Genomic DNA, 22,472 nt, shown 5'->3' with positions numbered 1-22,472 from the left:
ACTAAATGCTACGGCTCTATGCAAGTACGTGAATAATTATGAAAGTATATTAATGTGTTTTCAGAAGATTCTGAAGTTTCGTTTTGATATTAGGTACCAAGTTTCTATTTTGCATATAATGCAGTGACTTCCCGACTCAAGAGAGATTTTCTGTAGTCGGGTTTTTAATTTTGTTTTTATTTGATCTATGCAAAGCTTGTCCTTCAATTGAATAATTAAATACTAAAGCTTTTTTTGATTTTGAATAGAACATTAGGAAACATTTAAGAATTGTTTATTATTTTCTGATCAACCCTAATTTCAGTCAAACTGCAATGATCCGTAGCCATATAGGTTAGAAAAGGATCGATAAAATTTAAAACTAACTACAAATAGACCAAACCCAGACTATGTAAAATGTGAATTATGAATTGAATGATTTTTCGAATCTGCTCTACTAACCAGTTTTCAACATCTTCGTTGTTATATTCATGGCTCAATCCTTTCAACTTTAGATTTGTTATTAAAAGTGAAGAAGAGCTTCTCTAAATAAAGTAGTAGCTGAGGATAAGATGGGATGAATACAGGAGCAGAGGTGACATGATACATATTCCAGGAGGATGACTTTAAGATCCTGGATATATGAAGGAGAGGTAGGATATTGTAGAGAACTGATTAAACGTGTAGCAATCTTCTTCGCCTCGCTATAGCGCGCCCTTTAATACAAATAAATCCTGCTTCTGGGGAGGGATTGAGTTATGGCGTGAGAAGGGCGTTCCTGAAAAATGGACCTGATAAATTGGATGAAGCTCGTTATTTCCCAGGATCTACTCCTTGTACAGCGTGTGGCGTGATCGTCCTTCCTCCATCCGTTAATCTCGGCCCCTGAATGGCTGTTTGTGTTAGCCCAGTCGTAAATCAGTTCGTTCCTCGGAGCGCTTGCTAACGGGAAGCGGTGACTGAGTGAACAATGGAAGAGGAAACTACTGAAGACTTGATGGGTTCCAAAGGAGGCTCCACATACATCATAAGTCTCCTGCTCAAGACAGCAACTAACTAAGAAGGCCAGGAAGAGTTCGTAGATCGATGTATTAAGGGTACTTTCTTCTTACAATAAGTTCCCTCCTTTTGAAACCATGTCAAAACTTGTAGAATATAAAGAAATTTAAGTTGAGAAGAATATTTGCCAAATCTGATGTGAAAGGTTTGAGATGGCGTACACATTTATTTTCTGTTTAATTACTTTCAATAATGAATCTTTATAATGAACCGTATGGGGATATCTCGAAAGGAAGAATATGGCTAATTTATCACTGCCCTCAATATTGTTTTTAAAATATTACATTTTTTTATATAAAAAAACAATAACTCTATATCTATTGTGACTAGAAAAATTATTTATTAAATAAATCAAAAATTCGTATCCATTTTTGTCTCGACACTTTTATTTTTCACCAGTCCAACGTTTTGGCCATTCTAGCCATCCTTAAGGACATCTTCAATATAATTTCTTCCTCACATTAATTCAATGTTTCTTTTGCAGGCTATTCTGCCCAGGTCATTTTCTTTATTATAAGTTAAAAGCCTATTTTTAAAAATTTAAAATGATTAATATTTAATTTTTCTTGTATAAGATTATCCACAATTAATACACTACCATATAACAAACCATATGGTAGTGTATTGATTGAGGATAATCTTATATAAGAAAAATTAAATATTAAGGATATTAAATTTTTTTAAAAAATAGGCTTTTAACTTATAATAAAGAAAATGACCTGGGCAGAATAGCCTGCAAAAGAAACTTTAAATTAATGTGAGGAAGAAATTATATTGACGATGTCCTTGAGGATGGCTAAAATGGCCGAAACGTTGGACTAGTGAAAAATAAAAGTGTTGAGACAAAAATGGATACGAAATTTTTGATTTATTTAATAAATAATTACCTTTTCACAGGAAATTGAAATAATATAATTAAAATAGAAAAAATTATTATAGGACTACTTTTGTACGGAATTGACTGCTTTATAATTTTGTATGATAACCATTTCACTGAATCCTATTCTTCACGCCAAATTCAATGGTTAATTTCTATATAATCTTAGTATATAATTTAATTAGATTTATTTATATTAATTTCAATAAAAGTTCATTTTATTTTCATAAGAAACTTTTGTATTTATATTTTGTATTATAAACTTAAAGCAAATGAATAACAGTCAGTGGGGGTTATTTGGTTGGCGTCACCAAGCAATATGTCAACGCCCTACGATCTTTTAATCAGCCTTCTAGTCGCCATTATTCATTTACCAAAGTGTGTAGTTTACACATTGTATTGTTATTTGCAGTTAACGCTATTGGGTTGTAAAATAAGTTCGTAGCAATTTTAAATATTTCAATTTAATCCTCTTTGTATTTATAAAATCCTGTTTACTTGGTCAATAATGTTTACATATTCTAAAAAAAGATTAGTTAAAGTGCTTTTATGCACCTTATACCCATCAGAAAGGCACTACCAGCGCCATTCGATGCAGTCCATTCTTTCTTTTTTGTCTCTCATCAGGAAATCTCAGAAATCTAACATGAGTGAGCAGAACTCCTGGAGTTGTCCCCAAAAGCAGAGGAGAGAGAAGCACAAGAATGCGGAGGGAAGAGGAAAACCTGGAGTAAGTACACCTGGAGTAAACAACTAACATCTACATCATCATCAACCACCTCAATTTTATATCTAAAATTCCATAGCCCGGTCCTTCAAAATTTATTAACCCATCTAATCATAAATATTTCTTTCGGCCACCCCTACATCACTTGTAATTTATATAATAGAATTTTATAATCATCCAATCATGTATTATTTTTCATTTATATACAATCCACTCAAACCCAACCAGCCAACCAAAAGTGAAGTGTTCCTGGCATTAAGATGAAGGCATACTTCATACAAATGCTTCCTGACAAAGTATTGTAACCATGACCCTTCATTTATATATTCATTCCCTCTACATCTCAGAAACTACATGAATTAAAAAAAAAGTTATATAACCAATACTGATATAGACTATTTTTTTATTAAACCCAATATTTTTTCAGATATAAGCACAGAACTGTTGAAAATATGTTTTGTTTTTTGTAATTTAACCAAATTCAACGCTTAAGCGCTTTTGGGATTTTTACATTTTTTTTGCTAATTTAATTGGAGTATATTTAGTTCTATTTGTGAAACTTGAGGCTTTAGCTAGAACTTACAGATATATCAGAACAACAATTTTGTCTCTGTTTTCAAGTTTATACTCTTTAATATATTATATCCAATCATGAAACTAGACGAAGAAGAACACTTACCCTCTGACGGTCCATGTGGAGGACTCTGAGGTTGGGATCGAAGAGTAGCTTGGCAGGTTCCAGGTTCACTGGAGATTGCCGGCGGCCCTTGTGGCACAGGCTCCATTCAGGGTTGATTCTTCCCCAGAAAGCAGGTCCTAGAAAGGACAAAAATAAAGTTGTTTAGTGAATTCATTTAATGAGATAAATAATTAAATTATTTCTATATATTAGGTTTATGAGGTTCGGGCTAGATCGGTTACATAAGGAACATTTAGGTCTTTATGGATGGTTTTATTAGTAACAAAATAAGAAGCATTGAGGATTTTACGAAGGATTTTGGATTGTAAAGATTGGATACGAGAGTAATTCGAAGGTTTAGTGGAGCCCCAAAGCTCCACTCCGTATGTCCAGATGGGCCTTATTATTGTCATGTAGATCAGTCTTTTGTAATGAGTTGGAAGTTTAGACCGTTTGTCTAGTAAGTGCTGTAGTAGTCGGAATCTGGGTGCAGTTTCCTGTCTTTTCAGTCTTGTGTGAGGATTCCAGGTTAGTCGTTTGTCAAGATGTAGTCCGAGATAACGAATCTGTTCTACAGGGGTAAGAGCCACATTATTAAAGTATACTGTAGGGCAGTCGGCAGGTTTACGACGAAGAGTAAATGTGATTTGTTGGGATTTATTTTTATCCTCCTATTTCGACACCATTCTTCGAGGATTGTGATATGGGACTGGAGAGTTTGGGATGCAATCAAAGGGTTATTACTAACCGTGAGCACACATGTGTCATCAGCATACGTGAGAGTAAAATATAATATTTATTCTGATACCGTAAATGCTAGTAAATCATGAACTGCAACCACAAAACATATGGGAAAAGCCAACACCAAGGAAATAGAGAAGAGTTGAGGGCAAAATAAAAGACGATTAACCTTTGTAAAGCTATGAACTTGAATAGCCCTGATGAAGTTCTACAGAATGGAGCGAAATGTCAGAAAAAAAGAACAAAAATAATTAATAACTATTTATTTATTAATTATTTTTGTTCTTTTTTTACCACAACCCTAATTATCTTCATCATAATGTGAAATTATACGGTCAATTATTTATGTATAAATATATTTTCCGATCCAAATCCTCTATATCTTTTCGGCAGAAACCAAACCCAATAATTCCTTTGGGAGAAAGAATCACTGTGGCTACCTCGGCATTTAATACCTTTAAAATAACACCACATCTGTTTTGAGTATAAAGAAAGGTTCTTGCTTCTTCTTAAACATATCCCAGAACACTTTTTTGATATACACAAATAATTCCAAACAAGAAAGCTCAACCACCTCGTCTTTCGTTACCCATGATTACCCCACAAATTTAAACTAATGTCCAATATTTACTCCACGCGATAGTATTAGTCCTACATTATTGCCTCTCAATAACTCAAAAGAAAATAGTAATCATTTCAGAGTCATTGAGCTCTATGTTTGAGAAACATACACTCTGAGTATTCGCACATCATAAGCATCCAATGACTTCTCTAAAAAGTTTTTTTTTTTTAATAATTTATTTATTGATATTTACAACTGTATACACATATATACAACAAGTAAATTTGCTGTAGGTGACATAGTAACATGATAAAAACATGTGGAGAATCTACCCACTGATAGAACTCCAATAACATTTCTAGAGAAGAAGATCTCGAGGCCATCTTCTTTTCAGACGCCTAGGAGGATTATTAGGTAATGAAGGAGAAGTCAGGTTAGAAACAAGTGGATTTGGGTGGTTAAGAAGTTTATTATGGAAGGAACGGTATCTGGTTCTGGCCAAATCGCCAACATATGGAATATTGAGGTCCTGATGGATGATTTTATTTGTGACAAAGTAAGGAGCAGGAAGGATTTTGGACTGTAAGGATTGGATTCTGGAGGAATTTTATGGTTTAGTGGAGCCCCACAGCTCAACTCCGTATGTCCAGATAGGCCTTATAGTAGTCATGTAGATCAGTCTTTTGTAATGGATTGGCAATTTAGACCATTTGTCATTTACTACATTTCAATTTCAGTTTCAAATTGCATTGAAAGTAATCGAAAAGATTTTTATCATAACATCCAATTATATCAAGAGAAAATATGACCGTTTGTCTAGTAATAGTCGGAATCTACGAGCAGTTTCTTGTCTTCTTAGTCTTGTATGGGGATTCCATGTCAGTCGTTTGTCGAGATGTAGTCCTAAGTAACGGATCTGTTCGACAGGAATAAGTGGGATATTATTAAAGGATATTGTAAGGAAAGAGGTCATGGGTTTACGTCGAAGGGTAAATGTGATTTGGTGGGATTTATTGGAATTCATTTTAATCCTCCAGTTTTGGCACCATTCTTCAAGCTCTAAAAACTTAAATTTTCTTAATCTATCTCCATTAATAAACGATTTCTGAGGTTATACGTCTATATTCCTTTAATGAGTGAATAATTCGAAATATAAAAATACTCTAGACCAACCACTGTCTACCTCTTTATCTCCTATAATGCTACAATCGGCAAAACCAAGAGTACGTACGATAAGAGCATCATCTGTTTATGAGCACCATCGCATTGTGACACACAATTAAATAATTCTAAGGAGCAAGAATAATATTTTATAATCAGACAAATGAATTTTATGTTCACACATTTTATCTTTTATTGTGGCCTCATAAATTGGAAAGGCCATTTAATAAGCAGGGACATTATTAAGGTGTAATAAAAAGAAAAAGTTTATTTACACCGTGGGCTCAGAGGTCGAGCGGTTATTTACCGCCCGGGCTACAATCGCCGAGGCACCGCAAGCAATTGACCCCAGCTCATAATAAAGACAGAAATACGAGGATGGCCTTAAACACAGGCAATCTCATCTTCCAATATCCTCATATATATGAAATGTCCAATCAATCATTTCTGACAAATATTGCACAGAGATAATTGGATTATAAATAATAATAACAAAACTCAGGGTATTTAAAATATATATATTTTTTATATTGACAAAAACTATAAACACTCAATATGTTTGTATTTGAGTGTTAACGCCAATTTTAATAATTAATTTGTAAATGGTAATTACTTAATATTAGTATTTAATTTATTTTTTATTTGAATTATTTTTTTTAATTTGAAAATCGGTCTTTTCGATGTATTTTGTATTTATATAACAAAACTTTATTTGTTGATAGATATTACAATCTGCCACAAGTTGTTGGGCAACAGATAATAGTGATGATTGATCACATTCATACTAAAATAAAATAAAATAAGATTAAAATAAATAAATAAAAATACATAAAATCTCTTTATAAATACATAAAAACAGAAGGATAAAAAAATGAACATAATCAAACTATGTACATGAAAAAATTAATTAATGAAATAATCTCCAGTCACACTCACGATCCTATATATAATATCTGCATGATTGACCTGATGATCCCTGAGCCCACTCTATCCCCACGTGTCAAGGGTATAGTACAGCTCTTTGAGATCCCAGCGCGTTCCGCTAAAGCCGCAAACACTCAACTTCAGTGGAGCATGTGATCATCACCAGAATTCCAATTGTCCATTTTTATTTTACTATAAGTCTCTCGGCCACTGCCGGTTTAGCCTTTGAGGTGGATTGTAGGGGTGAGTAGTAGTGGATAACGATTAATCCAAAGGATTAGGATGAGGTCAAGGGCAAAAGGGATATGAAGGTCATGGCGTAGTGTTGTGTTGGAAATGTAATATCTGCATTGATTATAGTTCTAAGGATTTTGGATTGAAATGATTGGATCCGTTTGATGTTCGATGCTTTAGCTGTTTCCCAAAGTTCAAGTCCGTTGGTCCAGATAGATCTGAGTATAATCTTATAAATTAGAAGTTTGATTTCTATTGAGAGATGAGAGGTCTTTCTGAGCAGTCGGTATATTTGGCTGAATCGTCTGTTGAATTCGTGGTTTTTAACTCTAGTATGTTAAGTAAAATATAAGTCATTTATACAACCAAATGAACATAATATTACGGAAATTTGAGTTCAAATTACTATTATTTGGCCTCAAACTTTCACATTATCACTCAAACTTCTTTGACTTCCTTCATTTTAACTTTCTTTGATTATCAGCCTAGAGATGAAAGACACCCGTGTGTCGTCCTTCTTGATGCGAATGGGTTAATTTTTTTATTTATTCCTCACTATTACCTATTCCCCACAACTGTGTTGGAGATTGTAATATCTATAAATAAATAAATCTATCAATTAAAAAAAATTATTCCTCAACTGTTTTTATTTACCTGGATGAATAAGGGTGGCAACATTCCTCTAGTTTAAGTAATAGTAGTTCAAATAAAAATTAATAATAATTCTGAATTGATAAAAAACGAACATAGTTTACTTCCGATATACAAATCCTTTAAATGACGACAGATTTAAAATTTATTTGTGGTTTGAATGGGTTTTATGACCACAAAAGTCAACTGCAAAAGTCTTACAAGACTGAGGAATAGCTTTGGTCGAAAACTATTTTGAAATGATAATTAAAATGAAGAAAACAGATAAGGAAAAGCAGCAGTAGATTTTAGAGGGCTGTTTACCAGGGTAGGGACACGAAATAAAAACAGGAGGGAGGAATTGGGAGGGATAGGGAGTGAGGGAGGGATAGATGTGAAAGGGCTCCAAGTCCCTCGGGACAGCGTGGCAACAAGACGGATGTGCAGATGTGGTCCCTCGTAAAGGGCCCTTGACTTTATCTAGATCTTAGGGTTGTCCGTTCTCACCGATATCCGAGGGTTGGCAAGACTATTTCGGGAGTAGGGAGTATAGATCCTCAAGCCTTAGGATGATTAGGATTTCAAACTTTATAGTTTTGGGCAGTCGGATTACAATGAGTATATCACTTCAATAATGTTTATTATTTTTCTATTTGTTCTAGGATAATAATAATCCCTTTAAAATAAAATAAAATTGATGGGATAAGTGAAGGGGCTATGTAACATTCTTTTGATTTTTTGAATCTTTAGTTTGGATGAAGATACCTATCTAACTAGTGTGATGTACTCTAACCTCAAAATCAAATTAATAACTAATACAGGCTGTGTACATTTCAAAATGTAACTAACTCCAAAAAAAAAATAAATGAACCTTCTTTTCTTAAAATTTACAGTTTTAACATAACCTCTTCACTAACTTATACCATCAATTAATAAGTGATATAACCTCGTGATAGTAAATCGACTACTTAACAGTACGGTCTTAAAGTTGTTTTTCAACCAAATTTCACCTCCCTCTCTCCATCCCAAAAAAAAATCTTAAACGACGGGAGCGCTACTATAAAATACACATTTGTTGCAATAGATTTTTATTTTCAAGCAATCGGCCTGAAAAATAAACACCACAACATTTTTTTTACTGTAACGTAACAAAAAAAAAAAATTGGTGTCGCTTATCGACTTTTGCTACTGGCCTGGGATAAACGACCTATCTAAATAGTTGACACTTCAAGCCTTAATTTGAAGAATAACTATTAGATTGAAGGTAATTAATTAAAGTTGCTGCTGATAGAGAGAGCGATGGTTGAAGTATAATGTTGGCTAACATTATAAACTATGTAGACTTCTACCGCCATTTTAGTACAATACAACGTGAAGTCACCTTTTGCTTTCTTCCTTAGTTAATTTGATAGAAGGGAAAAATATTTCTTAAGATTTTTGTTTTGTAATGCATGTATAAATTATTTCCTGTTAATTCTAAGTATGAAATACGTTAAATCTTGAGGTTATGATAGTGTCAATATTAGGAACACATCAAACCCCCTTGCTCCTTTCCTTGACAATAGTTTCATCTTTAGGAAAACGGCTGTCAGTGATGTATACTGAAATATGAGTTTGGGGTTTTTATTATGAATCCATATATTATGATATTATTCATTTCCAGTTTTCCTTATGTTGACAATCTCTGTTTAATATTTACAGCCAACTTTTTCCTACATGTTGAAATAGTAGATTAGCTAACTTATCCCTATGTTTGTAGTAAAATAGAAAAAAATGCCTGGAGAAAAGGAAATTTCTAAATTTCCTGGCTATTCCATAAGTAAAAAATCTAATTATTCTCTTACCAGTTTTGGCAACGAAGGGAGACAAGTCGATACACACGTAAATAAACAAAGACAAAAAAAAAATTCTAACAGTTCTAATCTCGGTAAATGTTGTGATAATTCCTCCACTCGTTATGTACAATTATGAATGAGTCCCACGACATATCGCAGAAAAACATCCGATGAAGGAGGAATAAGTAGATCTGAAAGTTGTTGAATGAATGGCGAAATTTGGTTAGGACCCTCTCTGGATATGAAGATTTTTTTTCCGATTTCTGTAAAATAATCTAGTTAATGTTTATCCAGGTAGGAGTGTCCCACTTTTTTTTTTTAAGAGGTGTCCCATGAGCATTTTTCTCATGATAGACAATTTGAACTATTTTTTCTTTATATAATTGGATGTTATGATAAAAATCTTTTCGATTACTTTCATTGCAATTTGAAACTGAAATTCTAAATTGTAGCTTTTCCATCAGGGACTGAAGAATCCAGATTTCGTAAAAAATCCAAGATTTTCTGGCTTTGGCTCATGACTTAGAATAAGAAATATTTTCTTTTTTGCAAACGTTATGTTAGGAGGCTCATAATGAGAGAAATACTCAGTCTTGTAACGGTAAGGCAGAGCAAAGCAGAAACGAGTATAGGATGTAAAAGAGGCATAAACAAGAGGCAATGACAACATCAAAGGGTTAGCGGAATGTTGGCAAAAGTATAAACAAAACAGATGAAATAGGAAAATCTAGACATTTATTTTCCAATATAAGCAAAATGCCCAGTGGCTGAGGTGTTTTACAACGTCTCAGCTCGATTATTATTTTTAATATATAAATGACTGTTTTTTAAATCTCTAAGTATAAAAGCAATAAAAAATGTGCTGCCGTCTTCGAAAGACGGCTGCTAACAAACAGTCCGGTGAATTATGTGACAGTAAGAAGAGTAAGAGGCGAGATAGGAGATGGCGTGAGTACTAAATCCATGGAGCAGATACCCAGATCGCACGATACAGCTCCTCAATTTAATACCTCCTAAATTTTCAAGGCTAGCCCTCCTATCGCAGGCTAAGCCCGGAGGCCCTAACTTGGGAAAAATCACTTATTTAAACCGACCGTCTCGCCCTTTGGCCTGATTAATTCGTTCGAGGAAGACCTTAAGTGGCCCACCAATCAGGCAAGCTACTAACTCCACTCTGTAGATTTATAGCTGAGAATTAAAAACAAACCGTGCTTGGTCAGTTATTCAAGTACTGTCCTTCAATTCAATTTTCAATATTTCATCTAAATTTTAGTACTTTTCATTCATGCGAATAAATTAACAATTCTCATTATAAACAGTTGTTCCGTTTAATAAAAAATAATAGTTGTTCCGGATAAAGCGGCTAAAGAGGTTGCTGCAATGAACGTTCCACCACTCCAAATTTACGAGCCGAAAGACATAAAGGCATTTTTAAGGAACAGAATCCAAAAAAGTTGGGATTCAATGTGGGCTGACGTACCACTCACCAATAAATTAAGAAATGTAAAAAAAAACACACAAAAGTGGAAAAGTGCCATAAGAGGATACAGAAGAGAAGAAGTGGTTGTTGCAAGAGTAAGAATAGGAGATTCCAAATTAACTCACCTTCACTTAATCACAAAAGAGGACCAGCCTATATGCCAAAACACTCATTCCCCATTATCAATAAAGCATATAATTGAAGAATGCTCATCATTTCGTCAAGCCTTCGAAAATAATAAAATTCCTCGTACAAGAGAATTGGCCCTTAAGGACTCAGCAGAATCCATACACAAAATAATAAAATTTCTGAAAGAAAGTCAACTTTATACTAAAATATAATCCACCAATACCGATCAGTGAAAAAAGGAAATAGTCTACATTCAACTATCAAATGTCAAAGACAAGAAGATAAATAAAGTAAAACGGGTGTAATTACCTAGATGTTGATCGCCCTGAATAAAAATCTAATCTAAAAAAAAATCCGTTTAAGCAGAAGATATGAACAGAAGGTGACCCCCCGTTATTCATGCTTATGTCTAATAGCTAATAATATGCATATACTAACTAGCAATAGGGGCCCATAATAAGACACTCACTGGCCCCAGCAAACCTTAGAGAGCCATTTCTTCACTGGGTAAATCTTTTCTTCACTTCTTTCCCTAAATTCAAGATACGAGAGTAAATCGTGGAAGTGGTTCCCTGACTAAGGACAAGATCACGAGAGAAGGGAAAGTAAGAAGAGAGAGGATGCTGCCTTCATTCAACTAAGTGCGTTTACTTTAATTTTCATTACCAACAGTAACCATCTTCATGCACAACGACGAATTAATATACTATCTTCGCTGCCCACACTTCAAAATTATAAATTCATACATGTTTCTTTTCGTCTACCTCCTTATAACATGTAATTATGTCATATTTATAGTACATTGTTTTTCTCTTGTTCTTTGTTCACAACCCTATAAATTGTTAATAATTTATTTTCTTAAACTCTCAAGTAATTCAGTTAAAATATAGTCCAACATTTACTTTACTTTAGCACTTGGTCTTCAGTTTGAAGGTGCACTTAATATAAACACAATATTTTTTTTATAGTATATTATTTTAATTATTTTTTTAAAAGTTTTTAAGTTCATAGTTAAAAGTCTCCTTTGTAAAAATATGATTATGTTTATTAATTTATTATTATATGTTTGTTGGTATAACTCGTTTTTTCTTGATATAATTTGTTTTTTGTGTGTTACATTAAATTCTGTCTTATATTATAGAAAATAAAAATCATAGAGCTCATTCCCACCATATATATTTTTTTTAAATAATTTATCTATTGTTATCTACAACTGTATACACATATATACAACAAGTAAATTTGCTGAAGGTGACATAGTGACATGATACAAATGTGGAGAATCAGTCTTTGTAATGGATTGGCAATTTAGACAGTTTGTCTAGTAAATGTTGCAATATTCGGAATCTAGTTCCTTGTCTTTTTAGTCTTGTATGAGGATTCCATGTCAGTCGTTTGTCGAGATGTAGTTCTAAGTAACGGATCTGTTCGACAGGAATTAGTGGGGTATTATTATTTTCCTATATGAAATTATGAGGTTTAAAGTACATGAATATGGGACAGTGGTCCCGAAACGTCGTACCATGTTTTAATTAAAATTTCATTAAACTGGAAGTCATTAACCTCAAATAATTTTTTTTATGAAAAAATATATAAATTAAATCATACCAAAATAAGAAATAAAAGAAAAAAAAAATCAACAAATTCATTTAACATAAAATGAAATAATGTCTTAAACAACATCTTCTTATTTAGAATATTTACATTCAGTCTGGAAAACTCCAAACGGAGCTTCTCCCCACTTGTGGAAAAACACCGCGACACTTTCTCTCAACCACATCCCTGGTATTATATAATTTGATACAAAATTATTAATTTAATAAACCTGATGTATTAATTTTATTTTATTTTATTATAGGTATAAATTTAACTTATTTATAAAAGACACGTATTTATTTTTGTTTAGACTCGACCTCCGACAGACGGATATCCATTGCTTAAGTAATTTTTTTGTTTACGTTTTTTCGATACATATGATATTTATATTTTTATATATAATTATAATTATTATCTATTAAATAACTCAAATGGTAACCTTGTTAAGTCTCAACACTCTTTATTATATCAATAGTCCAACGTTTCGGCCAATTCGGGCATTCTTAAGGACCATCTTAAATATAAATTCACACATCCCATCAAAATTTAAAAAAAAAATTTACAGGTTATTTTGCCTAGTTCATCAAATACAAGTCAAAATCACCCTATTTTTTTTTTTTTTAAACTTCATTAATTTTTGAAACTTTAATTTTAAATTAAAACTAAATGACTGGCTACTTATACTTATACTTATATAGCTACTTATAGGCCTAAGCTATCCTTTATTATATAGATAGATTCAGTTTGTTTATCTAATATTGGATAGTGTAGTTTTATGTAGATAAATACCTGTTTCAAGAATTTGAATAAATTATATATAATATAATTATTATGATTGAATATATTTTTTTCTGAGTCCATCTATTTATTTATACGTTCCGAAAGATAATATGTTAATACTTTGTCTTATATAACTATAATTTTATCTGTCTTAGGAAAATAGTGTTACATCTTAATGGTATTATGTTTCTATAAATAAATATTTAAATTCTGTCTGATTCATTTTTATATTTTTCTTTTGAACAAACCTTGGATGATTAGCTTGAATATTGAAAATTGCAATTCAAAAGTTTTTACTCTTCGACGCCCACCAGATCCTAATCCTCAAAGGTAAAAATGTGGAATGGAATCCTGCCAGTGAAACAGTAAGATACTTGGGAATTCACCTAGATCGCCGTCTTACCTGGAATCACCATATCAACATCAAACTAACTCAAACTTATGCAAGGTTAGCAATGCTATATCCTATACTAAACAGAAATTCCAAACTAAAACCAGAAACAACTGTTCTTATATTTAAAACAATCCTCAGGCCACTGCTGATGTAGGGCTGTGAAGTCTGGGGAGCGACATCCTTTACGAAAAGGAAAAAACTACAATCTTTTCAAAATAAGGTCCTAAGAATCGCAGTTAATGCTCCTTGGTTCATAAGAAATAGCAAATTGCATCGCGAATTACAAATGAGTCAATAGAGATTATATCAAAAAACGGTTCATGAAGTTCCACTCCCAGTTGCCGACAGTTAAAGGAGCAGTGACCTACAACCTGGGAAACCCAACCTCAACCCGAATACTGAAGCCCAGACTGCTGCAGGACATTTTTTTATAAATTGTTAATAAATATAAAATTAATTCATAGTCACACTACCTCTATTTACTTATTATTATTATTCATTTTATTTATTCGTTATTATTATTTTATTTTCTCTTTTCTTCTCTCTTCCCTTTTTCAAATTAACTTGTTTCTTTTTACTATTAGAAGACAATTGTTTGTTTTATTTAAGTGTACCAATATCATTATTTTTTGTTATTAATTTTACTTTTCTCTTTTATTAAGAAGCATTATTCTAATCTATTTATTTTATTATTTTTTTCTTTTATTAAGAACATTTTATATAGTTAGGGGTTTCATTTGTATGACTATACCCCCTCATAATCGACTGTTAAAAAACATATATAATATAAGTTATATCAATCATAAGGCCCATTAGGCCGATCTGGTAAAAAAAAAAAAAAAAAAAAGTAACAAATGTTATCTACTAGTTCCGATATTTTAAGTATTATAAGTTTGTTGTATATATACTCTGACAAAGTCCCTATTTTTTTTTTTTTTTTTTATAACGATGCAGCCGCTTTACCACTGCAGGCATCTCCTTTGCAGGAGCCGCCTTGCAGAAGATAAAAAGCCGCCCAGTCCGGCAGAGACTGGCGCCCTTCCATGTTCTGAAGAGTCTAGACATCCAGTCGGCTGCCTCTCCGCTCTATAGCGATACTTAGCCAATAAATTGTCTTTTGATAGGCACTTTGCCGAGTTTAGCGGACTAACTTAGTTGGAAGGAGATTCAGTGATAGTCTTCCTGATTCCTTTTTTTTTCTGGACGAAACCTAATAGAATACTGTTTAAATTCTAGAAAATCTACTAAAATTTGAGCTTCAACAGTTAATAGTTCGATATACAGTTTTTAAAAGTAAAATTTTTTAAAAAACGTACTAAAAAATTATTATTAGATTTATTTTGGGAAATCTACATCTCATTTTGACGTACAGATGTCTAGCAGCACTCAAATTATAGCTAGTTTAGTGTGCTATAATGTAGTTTATGACGCACATATTCGTATGAGTATCAGATTTCATTATATTTGCTAAAATAAATTTATTTCTAGTTGTTCCGATAAAATTTCATGTGATTTTTATTTTTATTATCTTTATTGGAATTAACAACTGTACAGAATTATACCTCATACTTTATTCTCTCCTTGAGCTCTTTTACTACAATATACCATATGTTGTATCGACATCGAACCTTCCAGTTTTTTTTATTACATATCGATGGTTGACCATATGTAAATTAGAAGGAGGTAGTCTGAACAGTGGAAAATAAAAATAAATAAGAGATAGTTTCAACAGTTACATAAATAGCCAACGTTTCGGCCCACACGGTAGGTCTTGAACAGCGCTGTTATTGCTGGAGGTTTACAGGATGATATATTTTTATTATGAGGCAAATATATACTTCTCCTCTTCATCAATCCTTAAGATTTCATTAATAAAGGCCTCTGTAACATAGAATGCCCAAGAGAACTATAATTAATATCGAACTAATTTACTTTTTACGAAGAACCAGAGCAAAGTTAGAACAAAAGATAACCGAGCCTTCCCTGATTTGCGAGGCAGTGCTGGATGTTGGAAAAAAAAAACAGTTTGGATTAGTAGAGATAATTAGCTCCGAGGGTTGGGCGATCGCTCCAATTGGCCCAATAGCAGAGCTTGACATAATGGCCGCGACAAACTTTATCCTAACTTCCCTCCAGTTGCTTCGTCTGTTTATTCGACTCCCCTTTTTACTGTTACTACCTTCCACGGGTCACTTTTCTTGCCAAGGAAATCTTAAGTCGTGTAACTGCAAAATGGGTTAGTTGATTGTTTCTAAAATAGAAACACTTTCTTTATTTTTTTTTTAATATAAAGGAAAAAGCCTCCAGTTATTTTTAATCTCTTTTTTCAGGAACCTACATAACATAAAATTTAATTTAATTATATTAGGGGTATTCATGATCTTTAGTTTAACATGTTAAAGCGTGTTAAATGGAAAAACTCATGTAGAATGGAAAAAAATGCCTTCCTTTGCCGTGGTAAAACGAAATAACATGTAACATGGCTGAAAGTCTGTTACTTGGTCTGTTAAATGGAGAATGACGTCACACAATAGACCAGTTGAGCTCGCAAAAAATTTGAATTAAAAAAATTAAAACTAGAGCTTTTAAAGAAGTCCGATTGGCAAAATAATGAACTTAAAAATAATTATAATTATGTATGCATTCTTACTTATGTATATATTATAATTTATGTATCATTAATTAAATAGAGCAATTATACTTTATAAAAAGTGGAAATCATTTAAGACCTCAGCAGCCTCTCTCTTCCTCAAATAGATATAAGCTTTTCATTTTTGTTCATGATTGATTTCATGTCAAATCAACGCATTTCAAATACTTTTTTACCTCGTTATCTCATAATCTAATAAAATTTGACACCAAAGCAGTTTCCATAAAGCTTCCTGGCACCAGTTTTGAAATTATAGTTCTATAGTTTATTAAATTGTTAATGGCTAGTTTTTTAAATAAATAGCTCCATTCATTATAGATTAAGGTAGAAGCATGGGAGGAGTGACATTTTGTAGCTATTTAAATTAACTTTTACCTTACATATAACATTCTATATACGCTTCTTAGAAAATTTTTCAAAGAAATTACAGGAAATAAGTGATTTTATTCTTAAACAATACATAAGGCTTGAAGATAGGAGGATAATGGGTTCATTAATACAATAAATACTAAAAAAGTGGGTTATAGATATAATAACAACTTTTATTAGATATAATTTTTCTTAGAACATAATAATTTTATTCAAAGATGCACAATAAAATATTGAAAATTCGTAACAACCTAAACTCAAAAACTTTCAATACAGTTGTCAATTAGCTCATCTTCATTCTCTTCCTCACAAGTTTGAAGATCAATAAAACACTCATAAGCTAAACTTTCACACAAATTCCACTTTTCACTCACTCTAGGCATGTTGTAATAAATTGCTTAAATCAAAACTGAAACTTAAATTAAATTTAAAGTAAACAATAACATGAAGCTCTGGAAGGAAGGTTATAAATATAAAGGCTTATAAAACAAGTTGCTGAGAAAATCCGCTAGGGGCTCTTATGTATTTACCATTTAACATGACTTCAAATAGGGCTACTCACAATGCTATGTTTATAACATTTAACATAGTAAAACATTTTACATTTAGTACAACATCATGAATACCCCTATTGTAGAAAAATAGTCCGCTTGTTGGTCAAAAAAGGTGCAAAGCAATGTGCAATTTGTAATTTAAAATTACTGCTAAATATTATCTTATCAGTCTGCTGGTGTACCTCACAGTATTATTCTTGGTCCTATACTTAATAGAGTTTTTGCAGCTAACATCCCAACCCATCCTAACACGATCCTCAACTCGTATGCCGATTACATATGCCTAATATTAGCGAATAGTGACCCTTCTCCTATCTCAAAACCCTCAAATCTCAGAACACCCTTGAACAATGATAATAAAACTGGAGGAATGAAATAAATTCCAATAAACCCTACCAAATCACCTTTATTCTTTTTTTAAACCCATGACTTAATGCCACACATACTAATAATAAACCACAGATCCTCAATCTAGACAAATGACTAACTTAGAATCTCCATATAAGACACGAAACTGCTGCTCGTCGATTCCGACTATAACAACAAATACTAGACAAACGGTCTAAACTTCCAACTAACTACAAAAGACTCATTTATATATGTTAAATATTTCCTGGACTTACGGAGCTGAACTTTGGGGTTCCACTAAACCATCGAATTTCTCTTGTATCCAATCCTTACAATCCGAAATCCTTCATATAATCCTTGATGCTTCTTATTTTGTCACAAATCAATTCCTCCATTCGCCATGAAGGATTCAATGTTCCATAAATTACAGATTTGGCCTGAACTAGAAACCAGTCCTTCCATGATAAACTTCCCAAACCAACCTGATTTTAAGCTGGCTACTCCTTCATTACTTGATAATCTTCCTAGGCGTCTGAAAAGAACATGACCTCGATATCTTCTCCTCTAGAAATATTATTGGAGTTCAACTTGTATTACAATTTACAAGTATATATTTTAATGTAATTGTTAACTTCAATAAATATATTTTAAAAATTATCCCCCCACTAGATTCTAACCTTGCTTCCTCTTCCATTCCTGGCAATCCTCGGAGGCGCCTGAAAAGAAGATGGCCTCGTGACCTTATATTGTAAACTGTTTTTAGAGTTCTACTAGTGGGTAGTTTCTCTACATCCTGTATCATATCATTATGTCATTACGATCAAATTTACTTGTATTTTTTTATACAGTTGTAAATATCAATAAATAAATAAATAAAAAAAATTATCTTGTGAATATATAAGATTTACATTTATTTCTATTTTGTATTACCTTTGCAAAGCTTCTCTGATGTCGATAAAATCAGTAGTTAAAATGTAAATTCTTAATAAATAATCACATTGTTAATTTTTTTCTCAAACAATATAAAATAAATAAAATAACACACGAGAATATTTAGAATAGTGAAAATATTGAATTAAAAAAAATATTATATAAAGAAACATATGCCTTGGCTATTGCCCCGAAGGAGGCACACTACAGAAATATTTTATTGCATTTAAGCTGGCATTACTTCCATATTTCTATAGCAAGGATCGTGCGCCTGCATTCAAGTGGCCCACAAGTTCAAATGATATGAAAATTTCTCGAGAATGCAGAATGATTAGTCCCATAAAATCTTCAGTTCTCAATTTTCATCAATAATCAATCAATTTTCTTCTTTTTTTTAAATACGCTGAAATCTTAATGAGTATGGTTTAATGGATTGACCTGCAAAACAACAACTTAAAACATATTTTGTTTTTAAAAACTGAGATATTGGTGGGAAGAAATAGATGAGGTTAAGCAAGAAATGAGAGGTCAAAATGGCAGAAGAAAAAAGAACGGTTCATTCATGTTAAAAAAATCTATAAGTCATTCAATATTTTCGGGAATATTATCCCTTTTATTAATTATTTAATTAATTATACAATTTGTAGAACTTATTGGGTTTGGTGGGCGTAAGCAGGCAGAAAACGTGAAGCCAGAAAAGTAGGCCTTATATACCTTTTAGGGGCGTGGCAGAGTAGGCGAAGAGTACGAGCCAATCACTGGCTGCATTTTGTTTCAATTTGGATTACTTATATACTATTTCTCTGATATTTCATTATATGTCTGAGAAATATTTCTCTGTACTGATATAATGCGGAGAAGCTGGTGATAATAAAAAAGTAAGCTTTTAATATTTAAATTTTTTTTTTTAATCCGGATTGACAAATTTCCCTTATATAACTATAATGAAAAATATATAAAATTTTAAAACAATAATGAACTGGAACTGGTTAATGCCCTATCAGCCCGATAAGTTGTTCTAATTTTATAATAAATTTATAAAAAAATAATAATAAAAGAGCTAATGCTTCCAGAAAAAATAAAAATAAATTTAAAAGTATTAAATGGTTTCTAAGTTTTTTTTTCTTTGGGGCTTGACTAAACCTTCGAACTCCTCTCGTATTCAATCCTTACAATCAATCCAAAATCCTTCGTAAAATCCTCAATACTCCTTACTTTGTCACAAATAAAATCATACATAAAGACCTTAATGTTCCCTATGTAACCGATCTAGCCCGAACTAGATATCACTCCTTCCATTATAAACTCTCTAACCACTCAAACCCCCTAGTTTCTAATCTTCCATCCACTTCCATTCCTGACAATCCTCCGAGGCGCCTGAAAAGAAGATGGCACGAGACCAGCTAATGTAAAATGTCATTAGAGTGCTACCAATGGGTAGTTTGTCTACACGCCCGTAACACTCCAATTTAACTTAGATCAGATTAACTAAATGTATTATAATGTACAGTTGTAAATAGCAATAAATAAATATTTTAAAAAAAAACAGTTTTTTTTAAACATTTTTTCCAGTTAGACCTCACAAACTTATATTGCTTTCGATCATCTATTTTTTTCTGCCAATATCTCAATTTTTTTTTAATTATGTGTTTTTGGTTGTTATTTTCAAGTTGATTAATTAAACCTAATAGTCTACTCCAATTACCAGATCTCTCAAGTAAGACGGGAAGTTATGTAGGGACCAAAAAGTAGAGGGAATGGGAGCTATAAATCCCATTTGAAAAATGAATTAATTGGGCTTTGAAATACTTTTTGAGAGTTTGCAAGAGGAGAGACTCGACGGATAATTTTTGAGACAGTTAAACTTGAGTTTTACTGTGAGCTTCTCTGGCCCTTGCTGAGTTACGGTAATTACTGTGTCGATGCCTTTAAAGATTTTATAGCCCGTTCTATCTTCTTTTCTTTCTGTCTTCCTTTTTTGATTAGATCAACCAGAACCGATTTATGGTGTCTTTAAGACTCTTAAGGATAGTTGGGTGTTCTCTGCTGGGTAAAAATAGGAAAATGAAGACCTCAACATGAAACAAAGCATACTCATCATCCATGATTGGATTTATTTATTACATTACTATATATAAACAATAATACAAAAAAATATTTTTTTCCTTAATTTTCTCCCTTTAAACAATAATAAACTATAAAATAAATAAAATATATTTCGAACATTATTTTAATATTTTTCTAAATAAAATATATTTCCTCAATTTTTTCTTATGTATGTCACCTTCTTCTTCTCGCACATAACCATATTACATTGTTCCTAATCGTGCTTTCCCTTTTTTTTTTGTTCTCAACCCTATCTATGATTTTTTCTTCATCCACTCTCTCTCACTTTTCTTCTCCAGTGATCCACAACACTCGTTCCATCCTTCATACAAATGCAATGCAGATTAAAAGAAATAGAAATAGAAAAAATAAAATAGGCATAGAAAACAGAGTAGCAATAAAACAATAACTAAAAAAAAAAATTTTAGAGAAAAATCAAATTAAAAAAAAAATGAAGCTAAGATGGGTTAATACGGAACCACAATTTACTATTGTTTTCTACTACGATTCGGCCTAACAAGCTATTCTCTTGTACAAAATAAAGAATGATTTATAATTATTATACTATAATTCATAACAAAAACAAATAAAAATATGAATTAACATTTTTATTGATATTTAAATAACTCGACATATTCCATAACTTACTATTGTTATGCTTTTATTAAATAAATATTATTTACAATTGAAAAATAAACCATAAAGTTGATAAATATATAACATATCCTGAAACAGTCTTGAAATGGATTGATGTTGAGTTATACACCATGATAAGTGTAATTCACGAGTTTAACTATGAAATAACATAAACAATACTACAAAATACAAATTCAGGCTAAGGCAATTTGTATTAAAAATCACAATAAGTAAATATATGAACACTAACTAATTTTTATTATTATTATATGGGCGGCAGACCATAGAAGTCTTAATCCTCGTGCGATGTGTTTCCTAATACATATTAGGAATATTAGGAAATACATCGCGTGTTGCTTGACGTGTTTTTTTCCGTAGGGAGGGTTCGTCACTCCCATGCTTATTTTTAAACATATTTATCTTATTTTATTTTATTTTATTTTTTTTTTAAATTGTTAACATATTTTTCTTATAAGCATTACAACCAAGGTGATTCTGAATTATACGCTATGATAAGTAATGAATAAGATAAACATGCTTGTGAATGACGATGATGTTGGTTCTAAGGGTTTGTTTTTCTTTCAATTACCATAAGCAACTATTTCACTTATGTATTTAGATTGATAGTTCAGTGGGTACAAATCGATTTTACAGCCAGCTAATGTAAAATGTCATTAGTGCTACCAATGGGTAGTTTCTCTACACGCATGTAACACTTCAATTTAACTTAGATCGAATTTACTAAATGTATTATAATGTATAGTTGTAAATAGCAATAAATAAATATTAAAAAAATTATTGATGTGAAAGATGAGGATAGTGAATTAAAACAATACAATATATAATAATAATAATCTTATTCTGGAATTGATCCCTTTAGAATAATATACAGGCGTTAAATTTATTTTAATATTACAATTCTTGTCAAGGTTAATTATAATTATAATCATTAAAGTTATTATAAGACTATAAAGTTAGTAGGATGGATTTGATGACACTTCCTATTACGGATTCGTCGTTTCTCAACGCCATTGGAACATTTGTTGGTAACCCTAACTGGTTCAGAGTTAATGTGTAGTGATGACATTCTTC

General features: G+C 31.8%; 1 protein-coding gene across 1 annotated transcript in view; it reads right to left on the bottom strand.

Annotated features, from left to right (window-relative positions):
* Positions 1 to 22,472, bottom strand: part of CARPB (Carbonic anhydrase-related protein B) — a 359,623-nt gene that overhangs the window by 105,257 nt on the left and 231,894 nt on the right. The window contains exon 4 of the mRNA XM_067052029.1: positions 3,322 to 3,458. Within this exon, the coding sequence (XP_066908130.1) occupies positions 3,322 to 3,458 (137 nt within the window). The remainder of the gene's footprint in view (positions 1 to 3,321; positions 3,459 to 22,472) is intronic.

Source organism: Halyomorpha halys, unplaced genomic scaffold (genome assembly GCF_000696795.3).
Source record: "Halyomorpha halys isolate HHAL.00 unplaced genomic scaffold, Hhal_1.1 Scaffold530.1, whole genome shotgun sequence".
Lineage (NCBI taxonomy): Eukaryota > Metazoa > Arthropoda > Insecta > Hemiptera > Pentatomidae > Halyomorpha > Halyomorpha halys.
This window is presented reverse-complemented; position numbering and strand designations above follow the sequence as displayed.